Here is a 20,449-nt window from a genome sequence, read left to right as displayed (position 1 = left end):
GGAATATTTTCCCACTCTGTTTTAAGGTACTCAAAGTGTTTTCCCAGAATATTTGATCAGTAGTTAGTCACGGATATTCTTATCTGCAGCAGATTATTTTTCTACAATATTTTCCTAGTGTTTGTTAGGAATGGAATATTTTTCCACTCAGTTCTGACTACTCTATTTACAAAAGAGTCGGATGATATTTTGAGAAAATACCGTGTCGTCTATCCAGAACAAAGTTGGGAAAATATTCTGTTGTAGATAGGAATATCCTAAACAGGGTGGGAAAATATTCCATTCCGCACAATACCAACAGATTATTTTACCAAAATATTTTTCCACTCTGTTGTAGATTAGAACATCATGAAGAAAATACTCCGTTGTAGATGGGAATATCCATGACAAAAGTAGGAATATATTCCATTCCTAACAGTGCGGAAGGAAAATGGCCCCTGGGCCGCACTTTGTACACCCCCTGATATAAAATCAAAGAAATAAAAGCGGATCCTGATGGAAGAAGAAGGTGAAGCTGAGCCACGGCCAAAATGATTGTTTTTGTTTTCTTCTGGTTTCGAGTCCATCAAACCAGAAGCGGACTTCCACAAGATCGCCGATTGTGGACGCGTCAGATTGACACTCATCGTTTTTGTATCGAAATCCACGGTACGGTTTGCAAAAAAAAACAAAAAAAAACGATGTACATCCTAGTGATCTTTTATTGTTGTTGTTATGAATATGTGGACTTGTTTCGTACCCCGCCTTCTCGTCCCAAGTCAGCTGGGAGAGGCTGATCCGGATTCCCATGACCCGGGTGAGGATTAGCGTTACGGGGAAAGGAAAAGGCAAACCGAGGAAAAGGAGAGGAAGTGCATATCTACAAAATAAAAGCGTTAAACACGAGGTGCCTTCAGATGGAAACTGGAGTGTTGCTAATGGAAGTTTGTTTTTGTGGTCACATGGAAATGTCTCATCTCATTTTTGAGGGCCTTTTCACACAGAACGATATTGCAGGTACGCTACACGTGCCTGCAAAAAACAACCTGGAAAGAAAAAAAATCATGTTTTCTATAAAGATACATTATGAAAAAAACTCCTTTGTGTTGTTTTTCCTCCATCTTGGTTTACCGTTGTGGTTCTCAGCCACCCACCATCACAACCACATTTTTAAAATGTAAACTTATCAAGCATATTTAATAAATGACTTTAGTTTTAATTTTGGCAATGACCCCGCGACCCAACAGTTGGTTTCCACCACTTCCCTACAGTGATATTGTCCCTCCATGATGAACGCACTTTGGCGCCCCAGTGTGGTAAGGATGTGGAACTGCACCAAACAAAATAGCGCACAGGAAATGGAAACGTTGTGACTCCTTTTCAGACTTGACTCTACTTCGTTAGTGTACTTTCACACTGTTAGTATAGTACAGTACAGTACAGTATACAGTACAGTACAGTATCTTCTGCCTATCTCTTATCGCATTATCATTTTTTTATTGACTTGTCACTAAAACAGTTCAAATGTAAGAAATGTTTCAACATGTGTCAGTGAACGTCTCACCGTTAAGTTCCATTTATCCACAAGTAAACTGTGACAAATAAATCAACATAATAGTGTGCTGCTCAAAAACATAATGGTTCAAATTTGTTATTATTATTATTATTGTTGTTGTTTTATCTGTTAATGTTGATCGACGATGAAATGAAAGTGCCTAAAATGGTTAATGATTATCGATTTGTATTGTATCGCACACAAGATGATGCCATTGAGAAACAGCGCCCCCCAGTGGCAGAATACATGTACACGCCCACTTACTAGAAATGTCGTGAGAACCACAAGAGGTAAGACTATGAATTCAGTCATTAATTAAAAACTCTCATATTATAATGTTGTTCAACAATGTCTCAGACATCGTATTAGTATTCTAGTCGTACTCGTATTGAAGATTTGTTGACTTAAATCGAAGCACGATGCTGGAATTTAACCCTTAATGCTACATGAGCTGTTTGTCCACAACTAACTCCGACATTATGCGTTTCAAATAAAATATATTTATTGTATACTTTATCCATAAAGCTACACTTGCCCCTAAAGATACCATATATCACATAGTGTACATTAAGGAGTGGGAAAGGCAGCCAAACTTTAGCGACGCTAGCATAGCTACGTGAGCGACAGTGTGCTAACTATTAGCAGCTAACATTAAAACAAAAATAAATTTCACAAGCAACTATTTTTGGTTTGCCTTTTTAGTTATGGATTTTAACTACCGCTCAGCTTTGTGATATAGATGAAAAAAGGTTTATTATTAGCAGAGTTCATAGTTCTCATCAACTAGTGTGCGCAATGCTTTGTGGGTAATGTAGTGTCAAGCAAGTCCAGTGTAGTGTTGCACGAGGGCAAATAATGCTGGTGAAATCTCAGTTTTCCTTCTCATAAGATGACACGTAATAATACGACTTTATTTATTAAAAATTGTGAGTCTATTCTTTTTTTTTATGTTTTAAAAAAGTAGTAATTTTATTAGGGAAAAGTATTAATATTACGTGAAGAATAAAGTGGGAAAATAGAGCAAATTTCTGACTTTATTCACAAAATTTCTGATTTTTCAGTGTTGGAAAAAAGTTTTTCAATTTACAAAAATAGTCATATTTTTTTTCCCTGTAATTTTTTAATTAGTACTTTTAAAGAAAGAGTACATTAACGATAAGTCATAAACGTAATATGTGTCATTGTGTAAAATTTAATACTTTATTCTCAAAATCTTAAGACTTTTCACTGTGGAAAAAAGTTGTAAATTTACAAAAAGTAGTCAAATTTTTTCCTGTAATTTTTTAATTATTTTAAAGAAGGAGTACGTTAACGATAATAAGTCATAATATTACAAGAATAAAGTCATAATATGTGTCATTGTGTCAAATTTAAGACTGTTTTCAAAATATCGAGACTTTTCTCTGTGGGGAAAAAAGTTGTAAATTTACAAAAAATAGTCAAATTTTTTCTTGTAATTTTTTAATTTTTACTTTTAAAGAATGAGTGAGTTAACGATAATAAGTCATACACGTAATATGTGTCATTGTGTAAAATTTAATACTTTATTCTCAAAATCTTAAGACTTTTCACTGTGGAAAAAAGTTGTAAATTTACAAAAAATTGTCAATTTTTTTCCTGTAATTTTTTAATTTGTACTTTTAAAGAAGGAGTACGTTAACGATAAGTCATAAACGTAATATGTGTCATATTTAATACTTTATTCTTAACATCTCAAGACTTTTCACTATGGAAAAAAAGTTGTAAATTTAATTTCAATAAAAAAAATTTAATTGTCCTGTAATGTAATTTAATTTAATTTAATCCTGTAATTTTTAAATTCTATTAAAGAAGGAGTATGTTAACGATAATAAGTCATAATATTAAAAGAATAAAGTCGTAATATGTGTCATTGTGTCAAATTTAAGACTTTATTCTCAAAATAACAAGCTTTTTCGCTGTGGAAAAAAATCTATAAATTTACAAAAATAATTTCATAAATGTATGACTTTTTTTTCCCATAAATTGTAACTTTTTAAAAAATTTTTTACAACTTTACTCTCATAAATGTAAGACTTTTGTCTGGTAAGTTTCCAACTTTTATGAAGCATGCAGGCCACATTGGGACACGTATGACATGTAATATTCCCACTTTTTTTTTCCTCATACAGTTCCGACTTCATCCTCATAAATGTAAGACATTTTTTTTTTCTTCTTGTAAATGTACCAAAATTAAAAATATCATATTTTTGCAACAACAAAGGCGATGGAGTCAAGTGGGGTTAAAAGCAGTTTATTGACTTTCAAAGTTGCTGTTTAGAACTGTTTGTCAGGTCTAGCTTGCAAATAAAGAAAAGAGCGAATGGGGGGGGGGGTCAGAGAATGGGGGGGGGGGGGTATTGAGATGAATCAAAAATGAACATCATTGTCTTAGGAGCAAGTCACCCACCTTCTAGAGGATCATTTTACAACAAGATAAACAACCTTTGCCATGTTCTAAAATACTGAATAAAGGGGGGGGGGGGGGGTTGGGGGGGGTTAGATTTCAAACATATCACGGGACTCCTTAAAGCCACACAGTGAATAAAACAATATACAGAAAAATAATAAGAAAAGGGAAAAAGTCAATATAATAACAACATCCAGTTGGAGAGAAATCATCAGAATTGGATCAAATTAATTAATTAATTGATTGATTGGATCTTTAGATTTCATTTTTTCCAGTGACCCAAGTCGGGGACTACAAATATGGAAAACAAAGAATATTCTTCCACTAAATTGCAAGAAAAAGTCTGATATGCATCATATTGATATGCTAATATGATATCCATCAACTAGCACCACTCCAAAGCAGGGAAAACGACACGGGCTTTTTCTTTGGATTGAAAAGCTTAACAGTGAAATGATCGCGGGAATTGAACTGTACACGGCCGACGGAAAATGAAATACACGTTAAAAAAAAAAAAAATTAAAAAAAAAAAAAAAAGGAGAAGAAAAGCTGGACTGTCCACAGTAACGTCATGCTAGTGTTTTCTAACATTGGCAGTCCACACAGCCCCCCCTAGTGGACTAAGCTAGTACTGAAATGCATAGCAGGAGAGCTTTTCCAAAAGACACAAAAGAATATGTAAAATATGGAAAATAAATACATTTTTTTTTTCATATTTGTTTTGCTTCCGAGCGATCCTGAGAGGTAACGGTTGTGTGTTTTTTTTTTTCATTTTATTTTTATTTTTATTAATTTTTTTGAGATGAGAAATGCAGAGAAGCTAGAAAAATACAAAACCTTGGCGAAAAAACTCCATAAATGTCACAAATTATTAATAACGTGCGCCCCCCCCAACCCCAGACGCTCCCTAAATGCCATGCAAATGCAAATATTAGTGTTCCTTTGGTTATGTAAGAAAAAACCATCTACATGCATTTATAAAAATAAGTATAGAAAAATTGCTATTATCTGAAAAATGTGTCTTCCAATGTAAAAAAAAAAAAAAAAAAAAATAATTAGTAATATATGTAGCATCTTTTTATCGTCTAGTATATTAAAGCTATAACCAAATATATTCTTTATTTTTTTTTTCATGATTTCTTTCAAGTTAGCACGGAAAAGTCATAACAGGAAGCCTTTTTTTTGTCGTTTTTAAAAGTCTAAAACGTCCTTCGAGATGACATTGAGTTCTTTACGTGAATCTGCATAGCGTGTCCTTAGCGTGTGCAACGTGTACATTAACATACATATCTCTAGGAAATGTTTTCAAAATCTAAATATTATCCCAAGTGCTAGAATAAACCCCCCCCCCCCAATTTGGTAACCAACCAAAATGTTTTGTCGGCAATTTAACCTCAAATGCCCTAAAAAAGTCACATGACCTGATTTTATTCGTTAAACAGCAAATCAGGGAGGCTTCATAAATCAAAAAAAATAATCTAACTATGATGGAAGTTGGAAAAAAATATTAGTGTTGAATCAGCACAAATGGAAGGGGGCGGGGCAAGTGGGAGGGGAAAGGGGAACGCCACCCGTGTATCGTCGTCATCAAAAAAAGTTCAAGTCTACGTGTGGCGGCGTCTAGCGATCGTCCACACGGATGATTTTTTTTTTTGTTGTTGTTTTTGCTTGTACCGTTCACACCTGGGTGAGTGAGATGGGTGGGGGCGGGGGGATGGGTGGGGGGGACTGGCCACGAGTGGGTGTCGCCCATCTAAAATCAGGGTACCAAAACACGGTCGTACCGCAGCCACCCTCAAAGATGGAACATCTTAAAAAAAAAAGTCATCAGTGAGAACTGGGTTTTTTTTGGGGGAGGGGGGGGGGTAAGTGTGTGCATAGTAGGCTGAAGGTACTCTTCAGCGCGTCCTGGTGTCCATGTCTCCTCGTTGTCCGCGTCCTGGCAGGCGACACGGAGACTGCGTCGGCCTTTCCTTGTGTCGCCATTTCGCCGAAGGAATGCCGTCGCCGGTGGTTTTGTCCTTTGCCGAGGTGATGAGGTCAGCTTTGGGGGAGACGGGAGGGTGGGCGGACGTGTCCTGGAACGCACAACGTCGGGAGAATGGGGTTTCATTACCGTATTGACCCAAATATAAGACCACGCTAAATAGACACATCAGTAGAAGAGGATTTCATTACCGTATTTCCCCAACTATAAGACCATGCTAAATAGACACATCAGTAGATGAATTCATTACCGTATTTCCCCAAATATAAGACCACACTAAATAGACACATTGGTAGAAGATGAATTCATTACCGTATTTCCCCAAATATAAGACCACGCTAAATACTAGACACGTTAGATGATTTCATTACCGTATTTCCCCAACTATAAGACCACGCTAAATAGGCACATTAGTAGATGATTTCATTACCGTATTTCCCCAAATATAAGACCACGCTAAATAGACACATTAGTAGAAGATTTCATTACCGTGTTTCCCCTAATATAAGAGCATGCTAAATAGACATGTTAGATGATTTCATTACCGTATTTCCCCAAATATAAGACCACGCTAAATAGACACATTAGTAGTAGATGATTTCATTACCGTATTTCTCCAAATATAAGACCACGCTAAATAGACACGTTAGTAGAAGATTTCATTACCGTATTTCCCCAAATATAAGACCACGCTAAATAGACACATTAGAAGATGATTTCATTACCGTATTTCCCCAACTATAAGACCACGCTAAATAGACACATTAGTAGATTATTTCATTACCGTATTTCCCCTAATATAAGAGCACGCTAAATAGACATGTTAGATGATTTCATTACCGTATTTCCCCAAATATAAGACCACGCTAAATAGACACATTAGTAGTAGATGATTTCATTACCATATTTCCCCAAATATAAGACCATGCTAAATAGACATGTTAGTAGAAGATGGTTTCATTACCGTATTTCCCCTAATATAAGAACAAGCTAAATAGACACATTAGTAGATGATTTCATTACCGTATTTCCCCAAATATAAGACCACGCTAAATAGACACGTTAGAAGATTTCATTACCGTATTTTCCCAAATATAAGCCCACACTAAATAGACACGTTAGAAGATTTCATTACCGTATTTCCCCAAATATAAGACCAGGCTAAATAGACACATTAGTAGATGATTTCATTACCGTATTTCCCCAACTATAAGACCAGGCTGAATAGACACATTAGTAGATGATTTCATTACCGTATTTCCCCAACTATAAGACCATGCTAAATAGACACATTAGTAGATGATTTCATTACCGTATTTCCCCAAATATAAGACCAGGCTAAATAGACACATTAGTAGATGATTTCATTACCGTATTTCCCCAACTATAAGACCATGCTAAATAGACATGTTGGTAGAAGATGATTTCATTACCATATTTCCCCAAATATAAGACCATGCTAAATAGACACATTAGTAGAAGATTTCATTACCGTATTTCCCCAACTATAAGCCCAGGCTAAATAGACACATTAGTAGATGACCGAATACCTGGCCAAGTCTTTAGCTGGGCACCCAGTTGTGGGCGGAGCCTTGCGTGGTGGCCGGCCCCACGTAGCCCTGGCCCCCGGGCAGGATGGGGTCAAAGTTGAAGTCGATGCCGTCGGCGTCCATGAGGTCGCTGTTGATGATGTAGTCCACGTCGCAGTCCAGGTTCTCGGTGAACATGTCCACGTCCAGGTCCGTGGGCAGACGGTCCGGGGTGGCCTGGAAGCAGGACGGCGCGGCGAACTGAGCCAGGCCCTGCAGAGCGGGGCCGGCCGAGGGGACGGCGTGGTGAGCGCCGCCCGCCGGCACGGCGGCGTGCTGGGCTTTGACCGCCGACATCTGCGCCAGGTCTTGGGGCATCCCGGCCAGGATCATGCCCAGGCTCATTTGAGAGTGATGCTGGTGTTGGTGGTGCTGATGGTGGAGGTGCTGCTGCATCTGAGCCTGGAGGCTCCTGGGGGCCACCGTGTTGGGTTCGAGACCCTTACCCAGCAGCAGCTGATTGGGTTTAGGCCGCACGCCCGCCACCGAGGACCCCAGACCCATGAGGCCCACCCCGCCGGGATTGGGTATGAGCGGATCCACCTGGGTCATGAGGACGTCACTCGGAGGAGGAGAATCCGAGGTGAGCAGGGCCTCGAGGCTGGAGGGCACGTGGGCGCCGTAGTGACCCGACCCACGAGAGCTGGAGCTGGACAGAGGGTTGAAGAGGGAGTTGCTGAATGCGGGGGGCTCCTTGCTGTTGGCCCCCACCGGGGCCTGGTTGCCGGTGAGGGGGGACGTCTGCGACGGCTGCAGCTGGTGAAAGGAGGAGAAGTTGGAGCCGCGGGGCAGCAGCGTGGAAGCGGACGGTAACGGGGTGGGGGGTGCCGGAGGTGCCGTGCTGGGGCTGGCGCCCCCTTGCTGGCCGGTCATCAGAGTCAGACCGTCGATCAGATCCAGCTCCTCCATGAGGGTCTCGGTGAGAGTGGGGGTCAGGGTGCTGGCGGCGTAGCGCCCCAGAAGCCCGTCTTCAGGGAGATTATCGTCGTCCTCCTGGCCCGGGGCGATGGGCGACAGACGCCCGCTCAGGGTGCTGGCGTTGGAGCTGGTGCGCGGCCGGAATGTGGTCCACATGTCGCCGTCGTCGAGGCTCCCTCGGGACGAGGGGCTGCTGCTGCTGACGCCCCATTTGGGGAACTGCTGCGACGAACCGGGGCTGTCTGCGCCGGTGGAACCCGCGTTGCCGTCGCCCTGCAGGGCCCCGGCGGCCCCGGCGCCCGCCTGCTTCTTGGTCTGCTTGGCCCGCATGCGGCTCTTTAGCAGCTTGCTGCTGTTGTCCATGGAAGCAGCTCGGCGGCGGGGGGCTTTGCCCGTTTTCCCTCCCTCGGGGTTGAGCATCCACCAGGAACTCTTTCCCGTCGACTCATTGTGGACCCTCAGAAATTTGTTGTGCAGCGATAGATTGTGGCGGATGGAGTTCTACGATTAAGAGATGGGGGGGGGGGGGGAGAAGGCTAGTAAGGTTAATAAATCAATGGGCAATGGCGGACATCTTTGCTATTCCGACTAAGTGAGCGGGAAGATGCGTTCACTTGTCATGGCTAGTCATGTAGAAAAAAAGGTCGACTGTTTGATGGCTTTGCTAAGCGCTACGTCGCTAATTTGGCTGAAGCCATCAAACAACTGACTACATACTTAATTAATAATTAGAATTAATTCATAATATTTTATAATTTAAATTATAATTAATTAATATTTAATTATTTTTTATTAAATAATATTTTATTAATTATAATTAATTAATAATTAGTTATAATTAATAAAAAAATTAATTAATAAAAAAATATAATTAATAAAAAAATTATAATTAATAAAAATATATAATTAATAAAAAATTATAATTAATAAAAAAGTTTTACAATTAATTACTATTTTTAATAATTGATAAAAAAATAATTAATAAAAATTTGTTATAATTAATTAATATTTTTAATAATTAATAATACTAATTAATTAATAATAATAACTTTTTTCAAGAGCAGGGATGGTACAGTATCTAGTTCTACATCTCATTAACAAAGAATTAATCTGTGGCGGGCTGAAAATGGCCGCAGAAAGGCATTTACCTGTACCCGTACAGATGATGTTATGTCAACAACGGTGCGTTCACTGACCTTCCACCCGGCAGAGCTGTTGCTGTCTCCTTTATCTCTGAAGTAAGGCACCGTCTTGACCATCCAGTCGTAAATCTGCGCCAGAGTGAGCCTCTTCTCCGGCGAGTTCTCGATGGCCTGGCTGATGAGGTCGGCGTAGCTCTGGTTGCCCCACGCGTTGCGCCGAGATGACCCCTTTCTGGGCGTGGCGGCAGCCCCGCCCACTCCGCCGACGGCTCCGCCCTCGGACGCCGGCGACGCTTTCTCCGGCTCGGACGCGATTGGCTGCGGCTCAGGCTTGTCCTCGTCGTTGGGCGGGGTTCCAGCGGTGGACTCGGTGCTGTCGGGGGCCTCCTGTTTCACGGCTGAGATGTCGGGCCTCGGAAGCGGCCATGTGCAGGACCGGGGTCGGCTCTGCGGCTCGAAATCTGGGTCGATGGGTGGCACCAGTGACTCCTCCATTGTGACGATGCTCGGTACTTCAACGCCCCCCTCCAAAAAAAAAAAAAAAGCGCCTCTTAAAACAACATCAACCTCTTCGATCCTCGGATGTCGCAGAAAAAAAACAATATGCTGCACACGCTGGCGCCTAGAAAAAAAAAGACGTAATAATCTGTGCACACCAATAGCAGCTCCAGCTAATCCTCAGATTGGAGATTAGGGAACCCAAATAATCTCCTTAATACTAACTATCATAAACCTTCTGATTTATACAGGAGGGAATGAGAGCTCTTTTGTTTGGATGAAATCAAAACAAAAGCAACAACATCTGGGCTGCCGTCTTTTAAATTGAAAATAAAAAATATTAAGATAAAAAAATCCACTCAACATGAACACCGCATTGTTAAAGTTGTAAATTCATTTAAAAAATTTTTTTTTTACAAAAAGTAGTTCCGTAGCAAATTTTGTTGTGAAAGGATTATCTGACTTCCGCTTCAATTTGTAAACAACTAAAAAAAAAAAGTCTAACACTTTCCACGCTGACAGTTCAAGAAGCCCCACAAAGTCGATAAAACTTCCAAATATCCAATGTATATCTTTTAAAAATATTAATATTACTTACTGACCAAAAAAAAAACGACTAAAAAATACGTGAAAGGGCAATTTAGGTGTGGACGATCCGCCACATTGCGGCCAAGCGCGTGTCACCATCTGCCATGTTTTCCACTCGTGCCGCCGCACACGATGCCACGACAAGCGGTTACAAAACGCCTCCTCGCCGAGGCCCGGAGCTCCGAATCCAGCTTCCACCGGCGCCCTGCTAGCAAATCTCTTCCGAGTGAAAGCCTTTCGCCGGGATTCGTTAAGGTGAAGCGGGGTGCTCCTCCGGCCTACGTCGCTCCGAAAAGTCGCCGCACTTTGAAAACAAGCACGGGTTGCCCCTCCGTAGCGTTAGCCGCTTAAGCTCCCCCTGCTACTCCGGACTTTTTACAATGCGCCGAAAAGTCCTCCGAGAGCCGCGGAGAACTGGCTTAAAGTCGCCGATTCAAGTGGTCGGCGACTTGGGTAAAAGTTGTTGTCGTCCCCGCGATCCGAATATCCGCTCCTTCGGTGTCTTTAATAGTTGTTTGCTTTTGTTTTGTTTTGAGTCCAGGCGAAGACTCCCTTCTGACGTCTGTTTACCACTGTCAAGCGAAACGCTCTGCGCATGCGTGCAGCGGCATTCTGGGAAATGGAGTCGTTCGATGAGAAGAGCGGCGTAAACAGCTCAGTTTTTGCCGTTTATAGGACATTATGTAACACTTTTATGATACTTGTTCTAAGTTCCAGGTACACACGGTCGATTAGGAACACGGACACACACAGATATGTTTTTAATCATAATAAATCATAAAACTTGTGAACTTTATTTTTATTATTTTTTTCCTTTACCACTGTACAACCATTAAAGTAGTCTGTCTGGTGTTTGCCATTACACAAACTCCACACAGAGATGCAGCAATGGTGAATTAATCCCTTGACGGCAAGGCCAGGAAGTTAACCACAAGTTTTTTTTTTTTACTTCCTACTTTTTTCTTTATTTTTTTTTATTTCCGTCATTCAATTGTCAACTTCAACAATATTATCGTAGCATAAAGAACCCTAACACATCCACCCATCGACTTAATATAATACTGGCTATAATACTGCTTGTCCTCTTTAGGGTCTCGTGTGAGCTGGAGCCTATACCAGGGGTACACCCGGGTACACCGTTCCACAGACAATTATACGGCTTTAGGGTCAGAACATGGAACGGTGGTGAACCTTCCCAGGAATGGCCGACCAAGAGGTCCCAAAAGACCCCACGACAACATCCCAAGAACTGCAGGCCTCAGTTAAGGTCAGTGTTCAAGACTCATGAGAAAGACACTGGGCAAAAAAACGGCCCGCAGATCTTGGTTCCGGGACCAAAACCACTGCTGAAGAAAAAGAACATTCATGCTTGTCTCAATTTATCCAGAAAACATCTTGATCATCCCAAGACCTTTTTAGAAGGAGTGTGTCCCATTACATTTGGCGTAAAAATAACATCATAGCAACAGTAAAATATGGTGGTGGTAGTGTGATGGTCACAACCAAACTTGGGTTGTGCTGCAGCACAATGATCCAAAACACACCAGCAAGTCCGTGTCTGAATGGCTGAAGAAAAACCAAATGAAGACCTCAGAGCGGTCTAGTCCAAGTCCTGACCTGAATCCTATTGAGATGCTATGGCACGACCTTAAAAAAGGCTTCATGCTGGGAAAGCCTCCATTGCGGCTGAATGACAACAATTCGGCAAAATCCCTCCACGTCACTTTAAGAGACTCATTGCAAGTTATCACAGATGCTTGATTGCAGTTGTTGCTGCTAAGCTAATAACTAAGCTTTGGATTCTTTATCTCCTTAAACAATAAGGTTAATTTATAAATATGCATTTTGTATTCAGTTGTGTTGTCATTAACCAACATTTACATTTATTTTATGATCTAAAAACATTTTTTAAAAAAACATTTAAGTGTGACAAACATGCAAAGAAAACAAGAAATCAGGAAGTGACAAATACTTTTCCACACCAGTGTATTTTTTACGAGTTGTTTCTGACAACTCGGGATAAGAGTTGTACTGTATGTGGGGAACAAAGTGTACTGCTGCCTGCTGGTTATTGTTTACCTGGCCTTAACCTGTTAACAGTGTGTTCTACTTCTTTTTTTTTTCTTGAACCTGATAAACAGGAAGCAGGTGCACAGTAAAACAACAAATGTAAAACCAAGTCGACCAGACGTAAGAAAATCAGTCTAAAAAATGAAGAAATATATATGAGGATTTTAATCCAATCCAATCCACTTTATTTATATAGCACATTTTATAAACAGAGTTTCCAAAGTGCTGCACAGACTAGTAAAAATAAAAAGTAATAATCCAAAACTAAAAGAGCATTTAAGAAATCAAATAATAAAATAGATATTAAAATATTAAAAACAAGAAACAAAGCAATAAAAGTATAAAAAATAATACTATATAATAAATTTTATTTTTTGTTTTTCTGTCACAGCTCTCATTTGATGATTAACAGATTTCCTACTGTAACTGAATGTATTGTAGTGTGTTACTTATTCTACCCCTTTGATTTAATAATTATTAAAAAATATGTCTCTAGTAGATTTATATTCAGTGTATATATTTCATATATTTTATTACTTTTACTACTACTATTATTACTTTTATCAAATATATATTTCATATATTTTTATTATTTTCATATTTATTTTATTAGGTTCTGGGCAGTTTGAGTCTACAATAACATTGTTAGAGTTGACAACAACAGAAAAAAACATGACTGACATACATATGATATGAAAATAAATACTGTAGATGGAGAACATATAAATGTCACACTTTTCTGTGCATAAAGTAAGCAGTTTCACATATTTTTAAACATTTTACAGTGACAGTCATGTAAAAAAGCTATTTAAAAAAAAAGAGTCCATGTAAAAGGCCGCCAAAGAGGGCATGTATGATTTCCCTCTTGGATATATTTGAAAAATAATTATCTTCTAAAGTTGTAAATGAAACACATAACCATTATTGTTACGTTAAACTAGCGAAAACAACCGACCAATGTGTCTTTATGCTGTTTTAAGCTAAAAAGCTGTGTAGAACTTCATTTCCCAGCGTCCCCTGCGACTGTTTTGTGTGTTTACAATCAGCTGACATCCGGCGTCTTCCCGTCCATTAGCCAGCGATCCCCACTTTGAAGCCTTATCCATCTGCATTCGATGTTTTCCTCTGGGAAAGCCTCGATTCGACTATTTCCCCCGCTTTATTGAATGTTCAATTCCATCATACGCATCAAATGCAGGTGAGCACGTCGGAATTGAAAACGAGAGTGTACATTTTGCTAAACAGTTAGCTTCCTTAATAGCCAGCGGCAGTGTTGGCAAAAGCTAATGCTAACATTAGCTTGCAACCCCCCCTCTTTTCGCTGGGGTTCGATGTGAGTAAGTTACTCTTGGCTCTTCACGGTCGTTCTTGTAATTAATTGACATCATTTAGTTTACATTTAAAGCCAGATAATTCGGCTAATATACATGGGATAATATGATATACCCCTTTTAATAGTAGCTAGCTGCTAAGATGGTGGGGGTGTTCGAAGGCTGCTAGCGTATTGGTGTTATATTTAAAGGTACAAAAGCGACACTCATTTCATCGGTTGTGATTTTTTCCGAGCTATTAAGACGTGTAAAGACGTGGTAATTGATCCGGTGCGGTCCTGGTGCCAGAATGTGCTATAAGCGGTTCACGTCGTGTTGTTTGTGTCAGGGCTCTGGCCGCGTCTCCAGCAGCTGAAGCACCCCCGTCCTGCCCTCTCTGCTCCGGGTCCACTGCCTTCTGTCCTCGCTGAGCCATGAGCACCCACGGGGATCTTGATATGGTGAGTCAGAGACTATTTAAAAAAATATATAAAAATTATTAAAAAATCATTAAAAATTATAATAATTTAATTATAATTTAAATACAATTTAATTATAATTAAATGCCACCGAAAACAACGAGAATCATTTTTTTTGTATTGGGCTATTGATGCCTCCATCATTGTTATATCTACAGTAAGCCCCACATACCGTTATCATGGTACTGATATTACAGCATCTTTTTCCACAAACGGAAGCCATTTTTGGCCGTGGAGGTAGGAAGTAATCGGTGGGTGGGTGGTTGGGGGGCAGGGGTGCTGGATTAACCAATGTCCATAAACACTTAGCCCGAGACAGTAGCCGCAACTCCTGTGAACACCATCTGTCTAATCTCTGTTAAAACGTTGCCCTACTTTCCTTTTAAGGTTTACACGCCCATTGATTAAGTCCTGACCCCGGTGCCCCCACCCCGGAATTTTGGAATGGAGATATTCACAACATATACATATGACATTCACAGCATGTGATTTGTAATGGGGCTAAGAATCCGTGTATTTGCTACATGGGAATGCTTAGCGGGATAAACAATTAGCACAAAAAGTTAACACGGTCTTTAGTAATATTTAAATACATTTGTAAAATGTTAAACTTCACCAAAAAATGTGCTTGAGTTCAAAATGTGTAGTGATTAAATTTAAAAAAAAGTAAAAAAGAAAAATATAAATACAGTTAATATAGGGAATAGGAAAAATATGTGTATAGTGGTACTCAAAACTAACAAGAGTAGAATAAAAAAATAAAATTATATATATAAGCGTGTTGCCAAATCAATATCCTTGCATTTGTATTGAGTGCACCCACTAAATAACCCACCATGGGGCCAAATAACATTGCCAGTGCCAGCACTTTGATAAAAACGGTGTACGAGAAGTACTTATATGAACAAGTTTAATACATTTATTGTTTATAATTACTTGGCATTGTTGTCTGCCTGTGAAATTATGATTCTTTACAAAATTTATTTTTTTTGTTAATATTTTTGGGTGTCCGGAATGGATGAATTGGATTTACATTGTTTGGTTCTTGTATATTTTTGTATTTTTTTTATATTTTTTTCTGGAACAAATTAGTAACACACATGGGGGGCGACACTGTGATATTGCTAGCAGTCACAATATATACTTATAATACATTTTGAAAATTAATATCATTTACTTTGTGGGTGTAATAATGTAATAATAATGTAATTAAAGTGCAGCTTTTGGCAAAATAGGTACTTGTGTACAGTATATTGAATATCGGCGTTAAGAAAGTGAATCCGTACACCGGAATCCTTAATCCTAAATTGTTGTACTGCAAAATCCATGCGCATCGATTCATAAGGGAGCAGAAGCTAAGTTGTTTTGACGTCGGCCTTCGGATTGGCGAACCCCGCGGACGCGCCCTGGAAGATGTTGCCATGAGAAAGCGGGCAGATTGGAGGTTGTTTTCATTCGACGGGGATGAAAGGCTTGTTAATATGACATGGGTATGTAACCCCACTTTGAGGTTATTCGGTTCAGCGGGGGGGGGGGGGGGGGGGGGGGGGGGGGGAGTGTGGGGCAGGGCGGGGGTCCGGCAGCGTGGTATTTGTAAACAGATCAGAGAGCAGGATGGGTGCCGCCTTGACGTCACACCTCGTGGTTAAGTCTCTTTGTTCTCTCTTCAAGTTCACCTTTAGAACAAAAGAAGGGAACCTTCAACAACGTAGGAGGTTCCTTTACGTATCTGCTGATCCTCAATTATTTCTGGGGGTGCACATGATGTGTATTTCCTTACAGGAAGCACTTGAACCCAGCTTTGAAAGACCAAAGGTTAGCATTGATGGAGGTACCAAAATGCTAAGTTCAGGGGAATCTTTTCATATTTATATTGACTGTACACCTCCAAGTTGGAGTTTCCACCTCCGGGTCGGGGATGCGGGAAGGTTGGAACATGAAAATGGACACGCACATTGGGGAGGTGTCGACAGTGATGCGCATTCTGCATCCTTTTGTTGTGTTGATGAGGAAACTGAGGCGAAGCTGGACGAAGAGCAAAGTCTGGGCTTCCCTGCTTAGTCTACTGCCCCCATCCCCATCCGACCCAAACCAGGATAAGCAGAAGATGGGTGGATAGCTTTGTTGTGTTTTGTATCAGGTTCTGGTCCCGGTGGGTTTAAATCTGATGTGGATTTACTGATGAAAAGTGCAAAGTTTTCCATCGTTTCCTTTTAGAAGATGTTGGACAAGGAGTCCCGTTTCTATTTGTAGTTCTTGGTTTTCATAGGAGTTTCCCGGTGGTGGTTCCCCCTCAAAGATCCCCCCCCCCACGCCCCTTCCCGCTTAGCTCCACACTGCCCATGCAAATTTAATAGCATGGCCCAGAGCTGTCTGGGACACCCGGGGTTATCGCATTAGGCCGACAGCCCGGAGCGGCGGGAGCTCGCCGGCCTTCAGACCCCGCCCCGGTCTGTATGTCGTCTGGCAAACGGTCCTCACTTTGCGAGGGAACGTGGATGTAAATCTCATTAGGCTGGAATTCCCCCCCCCCCCCTCCTCCACGTGTCGTGTCATGTCCGAGCAGGTTAGAGTAAGAGTAGGGATTCCACCGTGACCGCATTCTACTTATCTTGACTCTTTCAGGTGCACCTCCGCCTCATCCTGGTCAGCGGGAAAACACAGGACTTCACTTTCTCGCCAAACGACTCCGCCACGGACATCGCCAAGCACGTATTTGACAACTGGCCCACGGGTGAGCTCGCGTTACCGTTCTACACGTTTACACGAGTTGATCTAGCTCCTCATGTTATGTTTGTGTGTCTGCGACCGCCAGGTTGGGAGGAGGAGCGGGTCAGCAGCCCCAGCATACTCCGCCTCATCTTCCAGGGACGCTTCCTTCACGGCAATGTGACCCTTGGAGGTGGGCCTCCAAACACTTTGTGTCTTCTTGATTGCAAGCATCACGTGTTTCTTCTCTAATTAGCTGGAAGAGCACAACGTTACAATGTCTTGATTCCGTCTCCGCAGCTCTGAAGTTGCCCCCGGGCCGAACCACAGTCATGCACCTGGTTGCCAGGGAGACTCTTCCGGAGCCCAACTCTCACGGTGAGCACAAATACACAAATGACATCACTACACACGAGTGATGACGCCATTTTTATGCTATATTATTATTATTTGTGATCCATGCATTGTCAAAAAAATTGTCAAATTAACTGTTAGCATGCTAATAATAACAGGCTTACATTGCATCCTAACACCTAGCATGGTAGCACTGTTTGCTAAATGTTCCTATTCATAAACATTTGTTTGAAAATGCTACAAATGTCACTATAATTCTGTTAGCATGCTAAAATAACATGCTAACATTGCATCCTAGCACAATAGCACTGTTTGCTATATGTTCATATTCATAAACATTTGTTTGAAAATGCTAAAAATGTCACTATAATTCTGTTAGCATGCTAAAATAACATGCTAACACTGCATCCTAACAACTTGCACGATAGTACTGTTTGCTATATGTTCATATTCATAAATATTTGTTTGAAAATGCTAAAAATGTCACTATAATACTGTTAGCATGCTATAATAACATGCTAAGGTTGCATCCTAACACCTAGCACGATAGCACTCTTTGCTATATGTTCATAAACATTTGCTTGAAAATGCTACAAATGTCACTATAATTCTGTTAGCATGCTAAAATAACATGCTAACACTGCATCCTAACAACTTGCACGATAGCACTCTTTGCTATATGTTCATAAACATTTGCTTGAAAATGCTACAAATGTCACTATAATTCTGTTAGCATGCTAAAATAACATGCTAACGTTGCATCCTAACAACTTGCACAATAGCACTGTTTGCTATATGTTCATATTCATAAACATTGGTTTGAAAATGCTAAAAATGTCACTATAATTCTGTTAGCATGCTAAAATAACATGCTAACGTTGCATCCTAACAACTCGCACGATAGCACTGTTTGCTATATGTTCATAAACATTTGCTTGAAAATGCTACAAATGTCACTATAATTCTGTTAGCATGCTAAAATAACATGCTAACACTGTATCCTAACACCTAGCACGATAGCACTCTTTGCTATATGTTCATAAACATTTGCTTGAAAATGCTACAAATGTCGCTATAATTCTGTTAGCATGCTACAATAACATGCTAACACTGCATCCTAACACCTAGCATGATAGCACTCTTTGCTATATGTTCATATTCACGAACATTGCAAAAAAATGCTAGCATATCCATGCCAGCAATTCTACCATGCTAATCTTAGTACGTTAACACCTAGCGCAAAAGTGTCTTAAAAATGCAACTATGCTAATGTTAGCATGCTAGCATGACAGCGGTAATGCTTCATAATAGGGGTCTGACCATTTAAAAATAGCAGAAATTGTGTCCCTCGCTAGAAAAAAAGTTTGGACACACACCGGCTGTAGTCAACATCCCGTGGTTGTGATATCAAACTTTAGACGGCTAAATAGCGCCTGCTCCATTTTGCCGGAATTGCTTCAAGGGAGGATTCGTCAAAACAATTAATTCCACATTCTGTTCTCTATTCTCTATGCTCTATTTTCTATGCTCTATGCTATGTTTTCTATACTCTATGCTATGTTCTCTATGCTCTATACTCTATGCTATGTTCTCTATACTCTATGCTATTTGCTCTATACTCTCTGTAGGTCAACGAAACAGAGAAAAAACCACAGAGAGCAATTGCTGTCTCCTCTTGTAAGGAAACAACCCTTCCTATTCCCTTATCTATCTATCTACCACACACACACACACACACACACACACACACTTTTCCTCATGCTGGTCGTCATGTCAGCCGTGGACTAAATCACTGGAATTCTCTTCTCGTTGATGTTTTGGTTGAACTTTTTTTTTTTTTTTTTGTGCCAACGTATCCACACGCTTAACACTTGATCATCATCATCATCATCAACTGTGCCCGTGTCGAACTGCTGGACACATTTTTAAAGATTTTCCAAACCTTCGCCATGCCGCATATCCGCTTCTGCCTGAAAGGAACCAGGATGCTTTTTATGGATGGAGGAGACATCCACCTGAACGCTCTTAACCCCTTCATGCACTTAACACGTTTTAAAGGCAAGCGTGCGTTGGTGTTCCTCCTTCTCCTCTTCATCATCATCATCCTCATCCTGAACGGATCTTATATTTCTTCTCGGTAAGAAGAAGTCAAAGAGAAATTGTGCCATTGTCTTCAACCCACGTTTCTGCCTCTGCGTCACCGGCGGCGTCCGTGCCATGAAATGACGTCGCGTATTTGTTTATTCGGACCAATCGGGAATGACGTTCGGGAAAGAAAAGGGAACACAAAAGCGTCGCGTTAGGCCAGTCGCTTACAAAGCTGAAAATGGCGGCGGAAGCTCCTTCTATTCGCATGAAGAAGAGTTTTTTTGTTTGTTTTTTTTTAAAAAAAAAAAAGGAATTTCAGCGGTTTGACCTCCTTTTTCATTTGAATGCTGTCTTTACTTCTCGTTTGCCTTTTATTGTGGAATCCAGTAATATCATTAATATTGAAATTGAAATATATACATTTTTATCTTGTGTATAGGTATTTGTTCCAATTTCTGTGTGTGTGTGTGATTGATTGATTGATAATGATGGCGACTACTTGAGGGTGGGTGGGTGGGAAAACTTTTTGAGTGTCCTTTGTTTTGTCTCCGTGTCCCTGCTATGAAGTTTAGTCGGTATGAATAAATGTACAAACTAACATGCAACGTGGTCTATATCAACGCTTGTATCATAAAGGAATACATCTTGAAATAAGGCCACCATTTTTAGCTTGTGTTGCGGTAAAAAAAAATGGCGGCTCGATTGTGCTGACTCGTTTTTTTTTTTAACCCGATAACAGGCTGTCTTTCACACGG

The 20,449-nt window shown here is 40.4% G+C and overlaps 2 protein-coding genes across 3 annotated transcripts; one reads left to right on the top strand and one right to left on the bottom strand.

The window, feature by feature from the left end:
* Window positions 1-3,776: 3,776 nt before the first annotated feature.
* On the bottom strand, window positions 3,777-11,288 carry foxo4 (forkhead box O4). Its single transcript, XM_058060693.1, has 3 exons — window positions 9,653-11,288; window positions 7,500-8,957; window positions 3,777-6,040 (listed from the first exon to the last, which is right to left on the bottom strand). Exons 1-2 carry the CDS (start codon window positions 10,091-10,093, stop codon window positions 7,512-7,514), a joined length of 1,887 nt encoding a protein of 628 aa, XP_057916676.1. The 5' UTR covers window positions 10,094-11,288; the 3' UTR covers window positions 3,777-6,040; window positions 7,500-7,511.
* On the top strand, window positions 10,784-19,988 carry ubl3b (ubiquitin-like 3b). Of its 2 annotated transcripts, XM_058060737.1 has the most exons (7): window positions 10,784-10,939; window positions 11,775-11,951; window positions 14,414-14,525; window positions 17,169-17,277; window positions 17,359-17,445; window positions 17,553-17,630; window positions 19,235-19,988. In XM_058060737.1, the coding sequence occupies exons 3-7, from the start codon at window positions 14,499-14,501 to the stop codon at window positions 19,285-19,287; spliced, it is 354 nt and encodes a 117-aa protein (XP_057916720.1). In that variant the 5' UTR covers window positions 10,784-10,939; window positions 11,775-11,951; window positions 14,414-14,498; the 3' UTR covers window positions 19,288-19,988. The 2 variants fall into 2 exon arrangements, with proteins under 2 accessions (XP_057916720.1, XP_057916709.1); XM_058060726.1 differs by lacking the exons at window positions 10,784-10,939; window positions 11,775-11,951 and adding an exon at window positions 13,786-13,952.
* Window positions 19,989-20,449: the final 461 nt, after the last annotated feature.

This window comes from Doryrhamphus excisus, chromosome 2, assembly GCF_030265055.1.
Source record: "Doryrhamphus excisus isolate RoL2022-K1 chromosome 2, RoL_Dexc_1.0, whole genome shotgun sequence".
Taxonomy (NCBI): domain Eukaryota; kingdom Metazoa; phylum Chordata; class Actinopteri; order Syngnathiformes; family Syngnathidae; genus Doryrhamphus; species Doryrhamphus excisus.
This window is presented reverse-complemented; position numbering and strand designations above follow the sequence as displayed.